General features: G+C 39.5%; 2 protein-coding genes across 2 annotated transcripts; both read left to right on the forward strand.

Moving 5' to 3' along the window:
• Nucleotides 1–3,915: 3,915 nt before the first annotated feature.
• On the forward strand, nt 3,916–6,687 carry LOC141832187 (MACPF domain-containing protein At1g14780-like). Its single transcript, XM_074719675.1, has 8 exons — nt 3,916–4,237; nt 4,396–4,637; nt 4,771–4,972; nt 5,033–5,107; nt 5,191–5,374; nt 5,454–5,623; nt 5,696–5,760; nt 5,849–6,687. The coding sequence occupies exons 1-8, from the start codon at nt 4,004–4,006 to the stop codon at nt 6,489–6,491; spliced, it is 1,815 nt and encodes a 604-aa protein (XP_074575776.1). The 5' UTR covers nt 3,916–4,003; the 3' UTR covers nt 6,492–6,687.
• A 10,078-nt stretch (nt 6,688–16,765) lies between these two features.
• On the forward strand, nt 16,766–18,577 carry LOC141831623 (3-ketoacyl-CoA synthase 6-like). Its single transcript, XM_074719018.1, has one exon. The coding sequence runs from the start codon at nt 16,848–16,850 to the stop codon at nt 18,354–18,356; it is 1,509 nt and encodes a 502-aa protein (XP_074575119.1). The 5' UTR covers nt 16,766–16,847; the 3' UTR covers nt 18,357–18,577.
• Nucleotides 18,578–19,839: the final 1,262 nt, after the last annotated feature.

Genomic DNA, 19,839 nt, shown 5'->3' on the forward strand with positions numbered 1-19,839 from the left:
TTAGAATTTTTACGATCCCATTTGAGTGAATCATAGTGTCGCAATCCTATCGTGCCAACTACATCAAGAGGCCACGGGTTGATCATCTTCCTTATCGGTAGTCTTAATTGCCCTTCTTCAAAGCCCAAAAAGATGGTTGATAGCCTTGAGTTCTTATCGTTATAGTTTGGAGGAGAATATAATTGTATCGAAAGACATAAATTAATCGTGTTACTAGATACTTGTATATCTCACTATTATAAAAAGAAAAAGAAAATTAAGTATATGTATAGCAAAAAGGTTTCTAGATGAAATTTTACATTATTAGTTTAGAGGTTTATTATTTGAACTTTGAAATTTTAAAATGAATGTTTTATTCCCTGCACACTCAATGCACTTTTTTTTAAAATTTTATTATTCTTTGACATCTACAGAATGACAGATATAAGAATCTTTCAACTTTTTCAAATGTTACAGTGATCCTTCAATGCTCGTTACAGTGATTCTTCTTCAATCTGCCGATCGAATCTGATCAGGAAACACAAAAGTGGGGGGCGAATTCTTCTGCTCGTCCAAACTTTCACACTGAATTAGCTTCAGATAAAACCGAACGATATCTGATCATGTGAACTCTTTCAGGCTTTCTCCTTGGGAAACATTACATCACTTATTGCTAGCTCCTTAACTGTAATCTTCCTTAAAGTCCAACTGATTGCGATGGTGAGAAGTTTGGCATTTAAGTAGACTTCCAAATGTCAAAATCTACCTGCATTTAATTGTAATTACCTCCAACATATATATACTGGCTATATAGGTCAGCTTGTAAGAAGAATACATTATCATCCCTTGATCCTTCAGTTGTATATGTTTTCAAAGATAAAGCAGGTTGCGATCATTAATGGCGTTAATGTGTCAGCATCAAATTGTAGGAACGTCAATGCCTTCGGCTAGAACAATTAATTAATGGGCTACGTCAAGTACCTAACTTCTTTTACTTCCTGCAATTGTTGTTGACCAGGATTGATCTCTTCTTCAGAATCTCAAATCAATTATGGAGCAACAAGTTTCTCGTCGCTCCGAACAACACTAGCAATGTCACTGGGATGTTTTGACAAACACCTCGAGTGCATTGTTCTCATAGCCACACCCCAAAAATTTTGTATCTCACAGAGGTCTCTTCTGAGCAGCCTCAATGCTCTTTTAGCCGAAACACACAAATCTACTTGTAGGATCGTTTGTAGGATCGTTGATTCTTGTCGATAACCAGTTAGTCTGAGCAAACCAATATAACATGATTCACGGTTCTCCTAAGAACCACTATATTCATAGTTTATGATTTGCTTGTGGCTATACTTTTTCTATCTTGGATATCTTCCATAGTTAAGAGACTCCTCTATCTCTAAGATTTTATCTTGCTTTTGGGACTTCAGCATGCCAAGAAATCTCTATGCTTCCGAGACTTCATTATACTTTCGGAATTTCATCTCTTAGTTAGAGTTTACTACTTTAGGATTTCATCATTTATCAAACATTTGATCATCTAGTCTTCTTTGATTTGTTAAGACTTTCATTGTCACATACTTATCTTGTTGATCTGCGACTTTTGATGTCTAACATATAGTTATTATCGACCCATTAGGACTTTCTATCACTTATCAAAAAACACAAATTTATCCTTTGTCAAAACACTCTTAGTCAATTTCTTTATCATATTTGTTATCGGACGGAGCCAAAGGGCGTGATGGTGGCGGCCCCCCTCCTCAATTTTTTAGTGTAAGAGGTGTATGCAATTCTTGGCTCTGCCCCTGTAATCATTCCCTTTCTGGCTATGTTCGACTATGGTGTTTTTGATGTATTAGGAATTGATTTAAGTTTTTTTTATGTTTGTAATGTGTGCATGGAGTTGTGTAAGGACTTGATAGAGTGTATATTAAGCTTGTTCAATCTTCAAATGGTGGTGTGATCACTTTTGTTCGATTTGATTTATATCGTTGGGTTGTTTCGAGCCGTTGAATATGAAATCGGATCGTAGGTCTTCTTTCGGATAGTTTGTTTTCCTTCTTCGATTAGTATCAAAGCGGAGACACAACATGTGACTTAGAAAAGTTATCTCAAGGAGATCTCGACGTGGATACAAATAGATGCATCCTTTTTAAAAGTTGCTAGTTGATGTCATTTCTACCACGCGATATCCAAAAGGTATAAATTATTTATGCTTGTTATCTATGATTATATTTGCATATATACGTGTATATCCTCATATGAATTTTATGCGTCGATAATAATAAATTATTTATTACACTTTCGCTACATATTTAAAGAAATATAAATTATTAAAATACACATATCAAAACTCAATATTATGTAGGTAAAAGAGTGAAGGATGGCGCTTGTAATAAGCTAAAGTCTACATCTTGAGGACTTACAACTTAATGGAAAATGACTTTGTGGACCAAGGTGAAAGTATAAAGATAATTCTTAAGTGGGTTGTAAGAGTCAAGTGATCTATATTTTAAGGTTTGAGGAAGCGATGACTCAATAAAGAGGGGTTCAAGGGGAAAGTTGGACAACATTCATGATCATATTCAGAGCAATCATATTCAAGTGAAATCAAGCCAATAAGTGTTCCATCTAATAACCATTTTTTTATATTATAATTTTTTTATCTAACTATTGTATAAGTTTAGATTTTTATAAAAAATTTCTCCAACTTCATAAAATATCTAAGAAAGAGAAAAGAGAAATTTCGATGAATAAATTATGTTGTTCAAATTATTTGTATTTTGTTCATATTGTGCAATAATAAATTAATTTATTATTTAAAAAAAACTATATATCTTCATATTTTTTAACAAACAAAATTAGCCAGTGTAACGCGTGGCAATATGTTCCAGTCACTGCAACGACGTGACACAGAATTACACCGTAAAGTCTTTAGTTTATTTTTTTATATTATTTTTTAAAAAAATAAAAATAAAAAAGTTGACTTTTTATTTCGGGGAAACAACTGGAGTTTGAACGTCTTCAAGCGTCGATGTGAAACCACGACTGACTTTTGTGCCAAGGCCTCACCCACGCCGATATATCTCCAAACAACTCTGTTGACTTTGACTTGAGCCATTTAGTCAGACTCCAGAATTGGCGCCTTCCGCATTTTCTTCTTACGGTCCATTATGGTATCACGGTAGGACATTCAGGTTGTGATTCAGATATCCACGGTTCGATCCTCAGCTACGGCGTATTTGTAGAAATTTTTTTTCAAATGGAGATTCCAATCTCATCTCGTTAACAGAAAATTTCACGTTATAACATCTAAATGGAATTTTTTTTACTACGACTAATACTGGATTTAGCCTAAATCTATTGATCTATTGATTTTAAAAAATTAAAGGATAGTTACTCCCGTCCATGTCGGATTACGAACAGGATTGCTAATTAAAATTAGCGGAGGACGTTAGCAAATAATGGAGATTAATCTGGTTCGGTAATTTCGTTTTAGCAAATCCCATCTGCGCCGGCGCCGCCAAATTTGCGCCGTCGGTCAACTGAATCCCCTGAAACGTTCACATTACATCCTGAGATGGGAGCATTATTCTTTTTCCCTCTTCAAACATAAAGAATAGTTGTTCTATCACATCAATACTTAGACAAATTAAAATAAAGTGTTTATGCTAAAGGATGAAGATAGCTCAGTGTAACTGTACCAAAAGACCTCTTTAGCCCTTTTACTCGAAGTAAGGATACGATACAAATCACTTGGAAACCCTGGAGGTGTAATTTCTGAAGTCAAGGATGAAAAAGTAAACGCCTAATTCGTATACATTTTTAATATATCAATCCGGAAGTCTTCTTTGACGAACCCCAAGGAACACTATTGTTTGTGTACACACAAAAGTACATCAACTCTTCATGATCGTACGCAACAAGGAAGTGGAGAAGGGGATGATAGCAGGGAGGAACAAAGGAGTGACCTTCAATTTGCTCGAAAGAGATCGACAGAGAGCCAGCTAGCTAGCTAGCGGGGATGGCCGGAGTTGTGGAGAGAGCTGTGGGGTGGCTGGGGATGGGCTTCGACGTCACCTGCGACTTCCGGCCGGAGTACTGCCGGGGAAAGTTGAGGCTCGTAGCGTTGAACGAGGAAGACAAGCGAGAGCTGGCGGTGCCGGGCTTCGGCTCCTGCAGGGACGTGCCGGCTGACATAAACTGCGATAAGGGCGATCGCATCCGATTCCAGTCGGACGTGCTCGAGTTCACTCAGGTAATTTGATTACATTACTCACTATTCTTTAATTTGTCTTGCAGAAGAGATCAATATACTGCTTGCTTTAACAGCAAGAACAAGGATTATGAATGAATGCATGGTTGAATTGTTGATTGGGGAGGTGAAGCATAATCCTAAACTTGATAAAGTTGCAGATGTCGGAGTTGTTCAACCACAGGAGCTCGATGGCAGGGAAAATCCCCTGCGGCCTCTTCAATTACGCGTTCGGCTTCGAAGGGAGCACATGGGCGCAGGATGCGTCGAGCACCAGGTTCCTCGCCATTGACGGCTACTTCGTCACCCTCTTCGACCTCCGGATCGAACGCCAACCTCTCACGCTCACCAAACGGGTCGTCCAAGCCGTCCCTTCGACTTGGGACCCCGCTGCAATCGCAAGGTGTTGATTTTGTCATCGAGTTGCAAATTTCTCCATCTGCTCGACACTTTGTCAAACACATAGTTCTCGAATTTCCTCGACTATGAGCTGCAACCACTGCATGAATTAAATCCAGCACGCCTTCCGTGTGCAGGTTCATTGAAGAATTTGGCACGCACATAATAACAGGGTTGAGTGTGGGAGGGCAGGATGTGATCTACGTGAAGCAGGATCAGTCCTCCACTCTCTCTCCGTCGGAGCTTAAGCTACACCTTGATAATCTCGGCGACCAGCTGTTCACCGGCGCATGCGTTCTCCCACCGCTCCATTGGAAATCGAAAGAGCATAGGATCAAGGTCTGCATCTCTGTCTGTAATTCGCCCGAATGCGCATGAACAATGTTTAATTATTAACAGGTACCGGAGGCTTTCAATGTGTTTGATCAGCCGGCCAAGTTTCTCAAGGGCGTTCCTCGCGTTTTCAGCAAAGATGTGAGTTTGTTAGCTAGATTGCGAGTGCGAGTTGTATGATTAAATGCCGCCGTACGTCCTGTTGCAATGATTGCTTCGATCAGGGTGTGACAGTAATGTGCTGTAAGAGAGGAGGCGATGCTTCAGCAAGCAGCCACGGCGAGTGGCTCCCCACTGTGCCGGCGACGCCCGACGTCATCAATTTCACCTTCGTCCCCATCACCTCCCTGCTGAAGGGGCTCCCTGGCTGCGGTTTCCTATCACATGCCATCAACCTCTACCTTCGATGTAAATACCGAACAATATAAGCCAAAACCTTTTGTAATTCACTAGTGTAAGAGAGATCTAATCCCTGCAACTGTTTCAGATAAACCTCCTCTATCAGATTTGAGTTACTTTTTGGACTTCCAGTGCCATAGGCTTTGGGCTCCCATGCACAATGATCTACCTCTTGGCCCCATGTCCAACATGTCTATTCCTAACCCTTCCCTTACCTTCAACCTTATGGGTCCTAAGCTCTATGTCAACACCACTAAGGTATGCATCCACACTATCGATCTTTCGAACCATATGAATGCATGATGGTCATTGATGCGGTACAATAAACAGGTTGTCGTGAGAAAGTTACCAGTGACGGGAATGAGACTGCACCTCGAAGGCAAGAAAAATGATAGGTTGGTGAATTCCTGAAACAATTTCTACGTGAGAAAACAGAGCATGATCTTATGAACGGAAATTACATTTCAATTGGAACATGTTCAGGCTGGCCATCCACCTGGAGCACCTCTCTCTGACTCCTACGTTCATCGGAGTCCAGCCCGGTTCGGCCATCTTCTGGCGGTCGTCCGATACGATTGTGGCCGCTGCCGCAGAAGGGTACTTGGAGCCGGTGCAATCAAAGAAGTTCACGCGCGTCTGCACAATCCCGGTGAAGTACGACCCTCTCTGGACGACCAGCGGCGGCGGAACCTCGTTCATCGTCACCGGAGCTCAACTCCACGTGAAAGGGAAGGAGTCCTATAACGTGCTTCACCTCAGGCTTCTGTACACCGAGGTGCGCGGTTGCGTCGTGTGTCGGTCGCAATGGCGGCGAGGCCCGTCGGGGCTTTCTCAAAAATCAAACTTTTTCTCGGCGATGAGTGCCGCACTTAATTCCGGCGGCATCGAGAAGGAGAAAGGGCCGCAGCGGGAACGAGAAGTGGTGGTGGACTCCGCCATTTTCCCGAGGGGTCCGCCGGTGCCGGTGGCGGCCCAAAAGTTGCTCAAGTTCGTGGACACTACGCAACTATGCCAGGGGCCTCAGCATAGTCCCGGGCATTGGCTAGTGACCGGTGCAAAGTTGGACGCGGAGAAAGGGAAGATTAAGCTACACGTTAAGTTCTCGCTTCTCGCTTCGTTCAAGTGAAAGGCGAGGTTGCCCTTCTTCTTTCTTCCTAAAATTTTCCATGAATGCTGTGAGATGTGAAATTGTACAGAAGAAGCAAAAGAAAACATTGTCCTTTATTTTTATGTTTTTACAATGACCTTTTGATCGATTGTAAAATAATACATTAATTATTGACGATAGCCAAGGGCATTACCTCGGCTTCGAGTTTCGATTATTATGCACTGTAGTAAGTGCGATTTGCAGTAACCAAGATGTGAAATTGTACAAAGGTAATTATAAAACATCCTTTATTTTTTGTTTTTACAATGACCTTTTGATCGATTGTAAAATAATACATTAATTATTGACGATAAAAGGGCATTACCTCGGCTTCGAGTTTCGATTATTGTCTATTGTAGTAAGTCGATTCTGTAGTAACCAACTAAATCATGCCCCAAAGGTAATTGTAAAACATACTCACTTTTGCTTACCCAATAAGCTAGATCAAAGGAGCAACATTCAAATCTTTTTGCCCAATTGATTCTCACAACTATCTATCATCTTGTCTAGTTGATTGGTTTGGTTCTTGGGCCTAAGCTCTCATGGCTTTATTCTTTGGTTTAAAAGGTCTCATGCCAATGGGCCTAAGCCGAGATACTTTTCATCCTTTTAACCCCATGATCTTTGCCTTGCAACTCACAGGCCCCCCTCAAGATGTGGAGGACGGTCCACCCGACCCCTAGAACTTCCCACCTAACCGCAGCTAGGATTTTTACCCCCTATTCTTAGACGGAAGCCCACCCTTGGAGAGCCCTTTCTCATAACAACCCAACTAACCCCCCTCAAACAAAGGATCACAGGCCCTCCTCAACGTCCCCTGAATCCTCGACCCACTAGAACTTCCCACCTAACCGCAACTTTTTGACCTACCACCCCCCTCGGTCCACCCGACCTACTAGAACTTCCCACCTAACCGCAGCTCAAGTTTTTGATTTTTCCACCAGAACTTTTTGCCCCTCGGTCCACCCGAGAACTTCCCACCTAGGACTTCCACCCGACCTACCACCCCCTATTCCCAGTAGAAAGCTCGAAAGCTAGTCTCCGTCTGGAGAGCCCTTTCTCATAACTAGGACTTTTTGCAATTCGGGGCACCCGACCTATTAGGACTTCTCACATGGTGTCTGGTCCTCTTGATTCAGACACGAGAGCACCCACTTCCTTTGTTTAAGGTTCAAACCACATGGTTAGATCTGGATCATGGCTCATCCGACGGTTAGTCCGGTGAAGAGTGGTCTCGCTCTGATACCACTTGTTAAAATCGATGGAATCAAAATATCTCCACAATAACATGATATTATCCACTTTGGGCCTAAGCTCTCATGACTTTGTTCTTGGGCTTTCCCCAAAAGGTCTCATGCCAATGGAGATACTTTCCATCCTTTTAACCCCATGATCTTTTCCATGTACTTTAGATGTGGGACTATGTTTGCACCCTTGCAACCCAACAATTGAGTCCAAATAGAAAGACAAGAAATGATTTGTCATCAAAAGGTCAAAATTTTGAATTCGGAATAGAAAGGTTTATCAAAAATTTTGGACTTAATTAATTGATTACATGTGTTTAAATTTAAATTATCACAAAAGCAAGAACAAGAATGATTTAAGTTAGTAAAGCTTGTGCCTGATTGATAAAATTAACCCTAACTCGAGGGAAGCTTAGAAGCAAGAGGAGCTACAATTTTAAATTCATAATTTCTATATATGTTCCCTAACTTAAAGAGGTTTGTCAAATAATAAAAAACAATTATGCCTAGAATGGTCATGTTTGATTAATATTTTTTGATTTGTTTGGCAAAGAGTTTTAATTAAGATTTTTATCTTGGGTTTGGAAACATATACATGAAGCTTATAAATCTTATAATTCGATGAGATTGAGTTGTGATAATTGACTTGACGTTGCAAGTTAGTTTACCTCAAAGCTCAATGAGTTTAGAAAATGATGATCGGACATCTAAGAGACCGTAGGATGAAGAGACCGGAGATGTAAAACTACTACCACTAGATAATGAGTTATGACAGATTGTATGACTTATAATTTTTTAATTAACAGTTTAATTTAGATTAAATAGAGAGGCTTTGAAGGGAAACATGAGTTAACAGTTTAATTTAGATTAAATAGAGAGGCTTTGAAGGGAAACATGAGTTCTTGGTCATCATCGAAATATGAACTTAATCTCAAAAGATTATGAGGGCTTAAGTCGAGCAAAATTAAAAATTGAGTTAACTAAAATTTATCTGAATTAATTAAGATTCTTAGCTGACTACTTGGTTGATTAAAATCTTGTGCTCAAGTAATTAAGGACTTTGTCTATGTATAATATGAGTCAATTGGAATGCCGTTAAGATGAATCATGTGATTATATTGTTGAACGTAACAAGATGTAAATATTATTAATTGATGAGATGTAAACTTAGTCTGTCAATTAAATTTAGTTGTTGGATGGTCAGTGTAATAGAATAGGATCGTAGTATCAATTGAATTGACACACTGATCGAGCTCCCCGCTACTTTAGTTGAGTTGTGGCCCTGCCGCGAAGTTATTGCATGGATTCGATCGAAAACTCCTAGCAACACATTGCATCGTCAACTTATTTTTTTTATTGGTGGAATCGATTTCGGATTAAGATTGATCAAATTGTTCAAGCTCAAAATGATTTGAGTGGAAGAGTTTTGATATTTAACTAATATAGTAGAGTGTGACCATGGTAGATGTTGATCAATATATTATTTGATAAAGATATAAAGTAAGACGTCAAGTAGATCAAGATTAATCAGATACTTATGACATTGGAGGTCCAACGTACGTAGTATTGCCATGAGATGAGAAAAGTCCAAGCGGGTTTACGACTGATTAGACACCTGGTGATTGAAAGATCGATGAGAAATTGGCATATAAGGGGAGAAAAAAATCTAGATGAGTCATGGTTGATCAGACACTTGGTGATCAGAAACCCAACGAGGAGTTGACAAGAGAAAAATCTAAATAGGTCACGATTAACCACACACTTAGCAATGAGGGAAGTTCTAATAGGTCATAATTAACCGAATGTTAGCCATGAGACGAGAAGTTCAAACAAGTCAAGGAAGATGAGATGTTTGACAATGATGAAGTCCCAGTAGGTCGATAGAATATTAGGCAATAGAAATTGCCAACAAATATTGGACGTTGAGCAAAACAAGTCCTAATAGGTTGAGATCAATTAAATATCAGATAAATGAGAATACAATTTTGGTAAGTCTAAAATAGGGTATCAGTTGATTCATAAAATGTATCGATCGATCGATAGACTCCAAAATCTCAAATTCGAGATTTGAGAGCACAAAAGCAATCGATTGTTGACACTGTAGTAGAGCACAATAGGTGCAGTAATCAATTACAATAGATTGACATTTGATTGGTAGGTATATCAATTGATTGCTAAGATTAAAAAGAGACATTTTATATGTTTAAATGGACGGATTTGATGACAATCGATTGATGAAGTCTAGCAATTGATTGCTAGCTAGACGAAAATTAGTCAGAATAGCAGCCTTATAAAGAGGATTTCAAGGAGGATTTTCAATGCTGATTCTTGAGGATTTGGAGATAGAGTGATGTTGTATTTCCTACCATCAAGAGGCAATTCAAAAAGACAAAGAAACATCCAAAGTAAAGTTTCTATTTGTAAAGTTTGTTTTACTTTAATTTCATTTGTACCTTGTATCTAATTGTATTGAGTGTGTTTGTTGCAAGAAATATATATATTATAAGAGGCTTCTTCGTCTTCGAAATATATCTGAGAATTAAGAAAAAATTAGTGGTGAAAGTGTTAGTACCGATGGAATCAAAATATCTCCACAATGACATGATATTGTCCACTTTGGGCCTAAGCCCTCGTGACTTTGTTCTTGGGCTTTTCCCAAAAGGCATCATAACAATGGAGATATCTTTCATCCTTTTAAACCCATGATCTTTTCCATGTGCTTTAGATGTGGGACTATATTTACCCTTGCAACCCAACAATCCCCCCTCAAACAAAGGACCACAGACTCTGTTAGTACCGATGGATTCAAAATATCTCCACAATGGTATGATATTGTCCACTTTGGGTCTAAACCCTCATGGCTTTGTTCTTGGGCTCTCCCCAAAAGGTCTCATACCAATGGAGATATCTTTCATCCTTTTAAACTCATGATCTTTTCCATGTGTTTTAGATGTGGGACTATGTTTGCACCCTTACAACCCAACAATCCCCCCCTCAAACAAAGGATCACAGGCTCCCCTCAAACGGAAAGCCTCCGTTTGATGTCTGAATCCTCGACCCACCAGGACTTTTTGTCCCTCGGTCCACCCGACCTACTAGGACTTCTCATCTAGCCGTAACTAGGACTTTTTACCCCTCGGTCCACTCGACCTACTAGGACTTCTCACCTAGTCGCAACTAGGACTTTTTGCCCCTCGGTTCACCCGACCTACTAGGACTTCCCACCTAGTCGCAACTAGGACTTTTTGCCCCTTGATCTACTAGGACTTCTCACCTGATGTTTGGTCCTCTTGATTCAGACACAGGAGCACCCACTTCCTTTGTTTTTAAGGTTCAACCCACATGGTTAGATCTCATGGCTCTTGGCGGTTCCGATGAAGTCCTCTTGATTCAGACACAGGAGCACCCACTTCCTTTGTTTTTAAGGTTCAACCCACATGGTTAGATCTGGATCATGGCTCTTCCGGCGGCTAGTCCGGTGAAGAGCGGTCTCGCTCTGATACCACTTGTTAGTACCGATGGAATCAAAATATCTCCACAATGGTATGATATTGTCCACTTTGGGCCTAAGCCCTCATGACTAATTTGTTCTTGGGCTCTCCTCAAAAGGCCTCATACCAATGGAGATATATATCTTTCATCATTTTAAACCCATGATCTTTTCCATGTGTTTTAGATGTGGGACTATATTTGCACCCTTGCAACCCAACAGGCTCCACTTTCTTTGTTTAAGGTTCAACCCATATGGTTAGATCTGGATCATGACTCTTCCGGCGGTTAGTCCGGTGAAGAGCAGTCTCGCTCTAATACCACTTGTTAGTACCGATGGAATCAAAATATCTCCACAATGGCATGATATTGTCCACTTTGGGCCTAAGCTCTCATGGCTTTGTTCTTGGACTTTTCCCAAAAGGCCTCATACCAATGGAGATATCTTCCATCCTTTTAAACTCATGATCTTTTCCATGTGCTTTAGATGTGAGACTATGTTTGCACCCTTGCAACCCAACAGAAAGTCCGCTAGAACTAGAGCTTAGATGCAGCCGTCTTGAGAGATAGTGAACCAAGTAAAATCAATTTATTTTTATGTATTTTTTATATTATTTTATTTTCGTTGCATGCTAACTTGAGCATACGAAATCAAATCGAAACGATCAAAATTATTCACCCCTCTATAACTCGCACTGATCCTAATATAATACTTCTAGCAATAAATATAAATATAATAGTAAAACAAATATCACACTAAGTAAAAAGTACTAAATATTAAAAAAATATGATAAATCTCAGTTAGTCTCATTGATTATCCCTGAGGGTGACCGGTTCGGTCCAATGAGAAGTTTTCCATTGGCCACTAGAGTAAATCAGAAAGTACACGTAGCGGCCAATCCAAATATTTAATATCCTTTGATTGCGCTCCACATTTAGAACAAAATAAAAAGTACTGAATATTAATTAATATTAATGTCAACTTGATTAGCTACAATAGTGTGGTCACCAAACATCGTTATAAATTTATAATGAAGTATTAAATCTCAGCGATAAAAGTAGCTGTCACCAGAACTCTTTAATATGTGCCCCTTTAATTAACATAATTACTATTGAGGACCTCAATGGTACATATTAGGACCATCGATGGCACCATCGGGTGCCTTCCTCTCCATGCAATGCCATGGAAGGGTCTTTTATCTTGTCCTCACAGGTGTGCTCTTTTAATATATACAATTACTATTGAGGACCTTAATGGTTTAGGGTTAGGACCATTGAAAGCACCATTGGAGTGTCTTCCTCGCTTCCGAGATATGGTTGAATTGATTATTACGGAACATATTTGTTGAAGTGGACAAGGGCCGAATCTCGACGAAGTCGAGGCAATGCTCTCTTCCGTAGTGGTCAATTGCAGCTTCTCAATTTACCTCCTCACAAATGATTGTGAGCTGATCGTATGAGACCACTAGAATGACAGATTCTATCTTTTGCTAAAGAAAAAAAGGATACCTTGCAATGGCATGGAAGGAATGGCAAAATAAATAATAAGATTAAATTTAAATTTTAATAAAAACAAATATTTTGAATACCAATTTTTAAATGTGAATAAATTGTGAACATCTGAGTTATTGTTCTTAAATAATGAGTCACAGGGATCTTGCTGGCAGCTAGCTTTTAATTTGGTGGAATCAGACTGGGAAGATTTGATGAGGATGCAGAAATAATAAGTGTTAGACAACGAGATTCGTGATGGCGATTAAATTATGATTAGATATCTTGATTTCTTACTTTCTTTTTCTTTGTTACAAATAAGAAAAATAGTTTTCAGAGACTGTTTTGAATTAATCAAACAAGAGTAACCTTGAGCTTTAATTACTTACTCACATGGGTTTGTATAATTATAGATGCATTGTGCTGCAATTTAATGGATCATTTTTGAACTAATTAAGAGTGAGATACTCAAATGGGTTTGTATATGCATTGTGCTATAATGCATCATTTTTATCTCCCTTTTGATTAGTGTAGTCGATTTAGCATTAATTAATTGATTGATACTACGATGACTAATTCAAATCCTAAATCCTTAAAAAAAAAATAGAGCTTAATTGATGGAAATTTCAACCACGCAATTTGCATAAGATTTAAGGTCTCAATTCCGCTAATAGTCACTATAATAATAAATGGTAGGATTATGACTGCAAGCCATATATAAAAGAGACTCAAGGCAAAGTACTCCATTACGATCTATATATCTTCTCAAAGCTTTTATATATTATTTTAATTTTATTCTTATGTCACTGTTTGTATTTTGTTGAATGAATGAGTTAGATGTTTCTCTACTAAAGAGTAAGGATTTTGTGTGCATAAGTCATAGATGTCTGAAAAATTATGCTTCACTAGAATAGTAAGGATCTTTGATTTGGTGTTAGGCCTAACACAAACATATAGTTAAAGGCCTAACACAAACATATAGTTAAAAAGATTGTTAATGTAATCAAAACGCCAAATATGTTATGTTGTGGAGATTGCTAGTATAGATACGCCTAGTTTAGTCATGATAGATCAAGGATTGCACTTTAATATTTGAATAATATGGTTAGATATTATGTAGATACAATAATATTGAAGGCAATATGACTTAGGTTGATTAAGTTAAGCTAATATAATAAGTAGCTTAAGATTGAGTAAATGCTTAATATTGAATGATATCAAAATGGATTAAAATTGATGATCTGGTCCAAGATTAAGGGATGAGATGACTCAATAAAGTAATCACGGTCGAGTAATTTTGACCGGTTAGATACCAATTGATTCGGCTTTCAATAAAAAACTTTCTTCAGGTCAGACTTCTCTCAGATCGGACTTCCATAGACTAACTTCTTCTAGGTCGACTTTCGGAACATCGAGTAACAAGAAGATTCTTCAAACAAAGGTCTGAAAAGACTTAGAAAGAGATTAGAAGAGAGGCAAATGTGAACCATGGCAAAGTCCCTCCGATGTTCAAGTCAAACCTCGAAGAAAAGGTGAAGAAAATGAATGGAGAAAAGTAAGGAGAGTAGATAGTTCTAAATTGTTTGCCTTGATGCTGCAACCGATTACCTTTAAATATAAAGCGAAAGAATGACCCTAGTTCTCAAAAGGACACACTCTTTTCGTTTTTTTATCGAGAGACACCTCTTTTGGTTATCAATGCCTTAACCGACGTACCCCTTGGTGATCGACACTTTAATAATTTTTGAGTCAAATTTTAATTTGGGCGGACCGCATTCGGATGCAACTCGGACTAAATTGACTTGAGGTTTTCTTTTGGGGCTGATTTGGTTGAAACTCGATTTGACCATACTCAAGTTCAACTTAAGGCAGTTTGATCGAACCTAGGCTTGGCTTAAGTCTGTGTGATCGAACTTAAGCTCATCTTGACTGAACTTGAGCTCAACTTAATTTAATTCGAACTCGTCTTGATTTTGACTTATAATTCAACTTGGTTTTTGATTTGACTATCCATATCCATTGATAAGGCATTTGAGTAAATGGAAAGTCCAACAAATATTAACATGGATGAAAGTTGCTCCCGGGACATAACTGAGTTGGTTATGACAGAACAGAATTGCAGAAGAGGATAAAAGTTTGAATCTTGGCAAAGCCGAGACAATATCCTCCTCCATCGTGATCAACTATAACTTCTCAATTTAATTACCTCCTTACAGATGATCCTAAGACCGACCGTGTGGAGCCGCTGGGATGACGGATTTCCAATTTTTTTAGAAGACATGGATGAAAGTTTAGCAATTAATTAACAACAAAGAGTTTAACATGTGTTGATTGATGGAAAACCCAGATAGATCCAGAGGTTTGAGTACTTAGTAAATGATGAAGTATTAATATATAGATCAAGGTTTATCTAAGGTTAAGTAAAATTATAGCCGGTTAAAGTTGACATAATTTTGAAAATTGAATGAAGTTGTACAGACATATATAATGTATAGGCATGAAAGCCCTAATAAGTTTGGCATAGCCTATAGGCATTAAATTGTATTTAATATCAAATAAATTAATGGACTGAGACATTTCAATTTGGGTAGCTAGAGACATAATTGAGGAAGGAAAAAATACGACTTTAAGATTATGGATTCATTGAACCTTTTTAATTAATTTGAGAAATATATCTAACTTAATATTCTTGATTATTTTGTAAGAGAAAATTATAAATGAACTTAGGGTAATCTATGAAAACATTGCACAAAGTATAAATGCAATTAGGTCACTCTCTGTGTGACTTATGATTTTTAAAAAAAATGTGTGGGAAATGCATATTAAATTTAAGCGAACACCCCCCTAGAATTTAGCTTACTTAATAAGAACCCTTTTGGAATGTCTATATCAATACGTTAATAAGTGTAATGATCATTCAACATGAAGAATACAACAAACCGATCATTCAGTTACATGTCGGCCAGCGAGTCGATCATGCTGCGCACGTGCCCCGTGGCCGCAGGATGGTCCATGCTTATAGAAATTCAACCTACGGATCCATGCCGTTCCGTTATATATATATATATATTTATCTATCTTTTACGCGTCTTAAAAATAGATGACGAAATTTTTTCAGACATTTAAAATAGTAAATAATATTATTTTATTATTTATTTATTTTGATTGAGTCATTTAAAAATTTTCTTTTAGGATTTAAAAATTTTTAGATTATAATATTAAACATAAATAAAATTAAAATAAAAATTATTTTTTAAAATTTTTATTTACAGTTAAGTCATTTAAGATTTTTTTTTTAATTTTAGGGATTAGATTATAGTATTAAATATAAAAAAATTTAGAATAAAAATTATTTTTTATTTATTCTTTTGAGTTAAACCATTAGAAAATTTTCTTTTAGGATTTAGGAGTTGAAGTATAATATTAAAGATAATAAAAATAAAAATAAAAATAAAAATAAAAAAATATATATTTATTGTTTTGATAGCTTATGTGGTTTAAAATATGCAATTTGTCTCCGACATCATATCGAAGTATCCAGAACAAAAATATTATTTTTAATTATTTTTTATTTATAATTAAATATTTAAGATTTTTTTTAAAAATTTAAGAGTCAAATTATAATATTAAATAAAAAAATTTTAAATCAATAAAATTTAATTACCCATCAAATGTATCATAGAAAAAATACAAGATAATAATTTAACCCATCTCATGAATAATTATTTTTTTATTTTAGTTTTTTTACATTTAATATTATAATTCAATTCAAAAGAAAAATTTTTAAGTAATTCAATTGTAAATAAAAATAAATAAATAATAAAAAAAATTGACACGGACAAATCACTCACGAGTCACACGCAATTGCAAGCTCCCCACAACGCGACAAACTTTGCTAGGTTTTAATATCGATCGGCGGGTGTGGGCGGCAATTTGAAGTTCGACCTACTGCCCATCTACTCACATTCATTGCTAGCCAGATCTTCTCACAAACACACAAATCTCTCTCTATATATCAACAACCTCCTTAATTCCCTGCTCGCTAAACGAGTGTTACTGTGTTAGTGAATCGATCGGGAGTGTCCTCCAATTAAGCTCGATCGGAGTTAGTATGCCGTCGTCGGAGGCCCCGCCGGAGTTCTTGAGCTCGGTGAAGCTTAAGTACGTGAGGCTGGGGTACCAGTACCTGGCGAACCACATGGCGACCGTGCTCCTTGTTCCCGTCATGGTGGGCTTCCTCCTCGAAGCGCTGAAGCAGGATCCGGCTGAGCTGGTGTCGCTCTGGCGAGCCCTCGGCATCAGCGCCGTGCAGATACTGTCCACTTTCTTCGTCCTCGTCCTCGTCGGCACCGCCTACTTCATGTCGCGGCCGCGCCCCGTTTACCTGGTGGACTTCGCCTGCTTCCGCCCCGCTAGCAACTGCCGCGTGCCCTTCGCCACCTTCTTGGAGCACGCCCGCCTGATGCCCTTCTTCGACGAGAAGAGCGTCCGGTTCCAGGTGCGCATTCTGGAGCGCTCCGGCCTCGGCGAGGAGACGTGCCTCCCGCCGGCCAACCATTACATACCCCCGCGTGCCTCTTTGGAGGCGGCCCGCGCCGAGGCTGAGCTCGTCATCTTCTCCGCGGTCGACGAGCTCATCGCCAAGACCGGGGTTAAGCCGAAGGACATCGACATACTCGTCGTCAACTGTAGTCTCTTCTGCCCCACGCCGTCACTGTCGGCCATGGTGGTGAACAAGTACAAACTGCGCAGCAACATCCTCAGCTTCAATCTCTCCGGCATGGGCTGCAGCGCGGGGCTGATCTCCATCGACCTCGCGCGCGACCTCCTGCAGGCTCATCCCAATTCCTACGCCCTCGTCATCTCCACCGAGATCATCACGCCCAACTACTACGCCGGCAACGAACGGGCGATGCTGCTCCCCAACTGCCTCTTCCGAATGGGCGCCGCCGCGCTTCTGCTCTCCAACTGCCGGAGGGATCGCGGGCGCGCCAAGTACCGGCTGCTCCACGTGGTGCGCTCCCATAAAGGAGCCGACGACCGTGCCTACCGCTGCGTCTTCGAGGAGGAGGACCGCGACGGCAACTCCGGGATCAACCTTTCCAAGGACCTCATGGCCATCGCCGGCGAGGCGCTGAAGACCAACATCACGACGGTGGGTCCCCTGGTGCTGCCGGTGACGGAGCAACTCCGCTTCCTGGCGAGCCTCGTAGCACGCCGCCTGATGGGGGCGTCGCGGCCAGGGTGGAGGCCTTACATCCCCGACTTCAAGCGCGCCTTCGAGCACTTCTGCATCCACGCCGGCGGAAGAGCCGTCATCGACGAGCTCCAACGCAGCCTGGGTCTGTCGGCCGCCAACGTCGAGGCGTCGCGCATGGCGCTGCACCGCTTCGGCAACACCTCCAGCAGCTCCCTCTGGTACGAGCTGGGTTACATCGAAGCCAAGGGCCGCATGCGGCGCGGAGACCGCGTGTGGATGATCGGCTTCGGCAGCGGGTTCAAGTGCAACAGCGCGGTATGGCGCTGCCTACGCTCTGTCTCGACGCCGGTGGACGGCCCGTGGACGGACTGCATCCACCGTTACCCAGTGGACATCCCCGAGGTGGTCAAGCTGCTATAATCACTGCCCATACGAACCCTGCCATCACTCATCAGTCTCAGTCTCTCGATCTCTGTCTCATCTTTATTTAGATACTTCTCCAGTTTGTTAGCAGTTACTGGTCATCGTCCTCAAGCTCGTGTATTAATGGCAAGTTTATCAGTATTACGACATGCGTCTTCGGTTTAGCGATCGAGCTATGTTTGGCATGATATTATAATACTTTCAGTGGGTTTTGACCGTACGCACTCTCCGCCATGCTTTCATTTCTGAGTGAGATTTGCATTCAATGTGAAGCCGACGGACAAATATGCGCTGGCACACTTTAAGTCCATGCGACAGCCTAACAAAATTAAGGTTATTTACTTATGTATTAAATTTTAAATAATTATGTATAATAAAGCATATGAGAAATTTGAAGACATATATAAGTGGTTAATTCTTTTTGTTGCATATTCATTTATTATGACTTAATAAAAATATCTACCACTCAAATGTAAATTTTAGTTTATATAACTAAATAGATGTATATATATATATATATTGATTTATGATTCGTAGATGGATCATGCTTTGTGAAGTAACTATCTTTAAAGTTGGAGAAATCTTTAGATTATGCAAGATTATAAGAATCTAAAGAGAAAGATTAATTAGGAAAATACAAAGGCTTTTAATAGGATTTAACAAATCATTATTTTGCTAATCTTCAAGCCTCCACCGAAGTCCTATTTTATAGCCTTCGACATCATTTCACTCGGGTGTAAGATCGGTGGGACACGTTAGAGGGAGGTAAATAATGCGTTCGTTTTGTTTATTTTTTTTTTGTTCTATCAAAAATAATTAAACATCGGAATTAGATAAATATGCAGGGACAAGTTAGTGGATTTACTTGGTTCTTAACCCCCAAGGGTTAGCACATTTAAGACCTATGTATGAGAGGCGCTCGTACACTAGTGGTATCTTTTTCGAACCTTGTTCGAAGGCGAAAAAAATCCATTTTACAGTCCATAAAATATATAAATTAAAACACAAAGTAAGACGTGCAAAAGAAATAACCAAACAATGTGTCATAGTCGATCTGAAAGTTCTGATCGACGCACTTCTCTTGAAATTTCTCTGATTGCACAAGCCTGACCCCGTTTACGTTCAGCAGCATCACTAGATAAATAGAATAGCGTAGAGAAGTTGTATCCTTGTGGTGCACGTTTAACCTAGCTCCTTATATAGCCCCTTCCGGGCACTTGAAAGCCTTATCCGGGCGCCTTGAATAAGATCTGATGCGATTCGATTTTCTCAATCTTATCCGTGCTAATTCTTCTGGATCGGGGGTGCCTGGAAGAGATAGGGGCCCCTGGACCATCCAGGCGTCTAGATCCTATTAACTCAAATTTGACCTGAGTTGATCCCGAACTTCATTTGATTGTCTCTATTTACTTCACTTATACTTTCTTCATCTTGCTTCTAGCTCCTGATTCATGTAAGATAAGCATACAAACACGCAAGC

The sequence above is a fragment of the Curcuma longa genome, chromosome 7 (genome assembly GCF_044706935.1).
Source record: "Curcuma longa cultivar G26 ecotype Majalengka, Jawa Barat chromosome 7, ITB_CL_G26_1.1, whole genome shotgun sequence".
NCBI lineage: Eukaryota > Viridiplantae > Streptophyta > Magnoliopsida > Zingiberales > Zingiberaceae > Curcuma > Curcuma longa.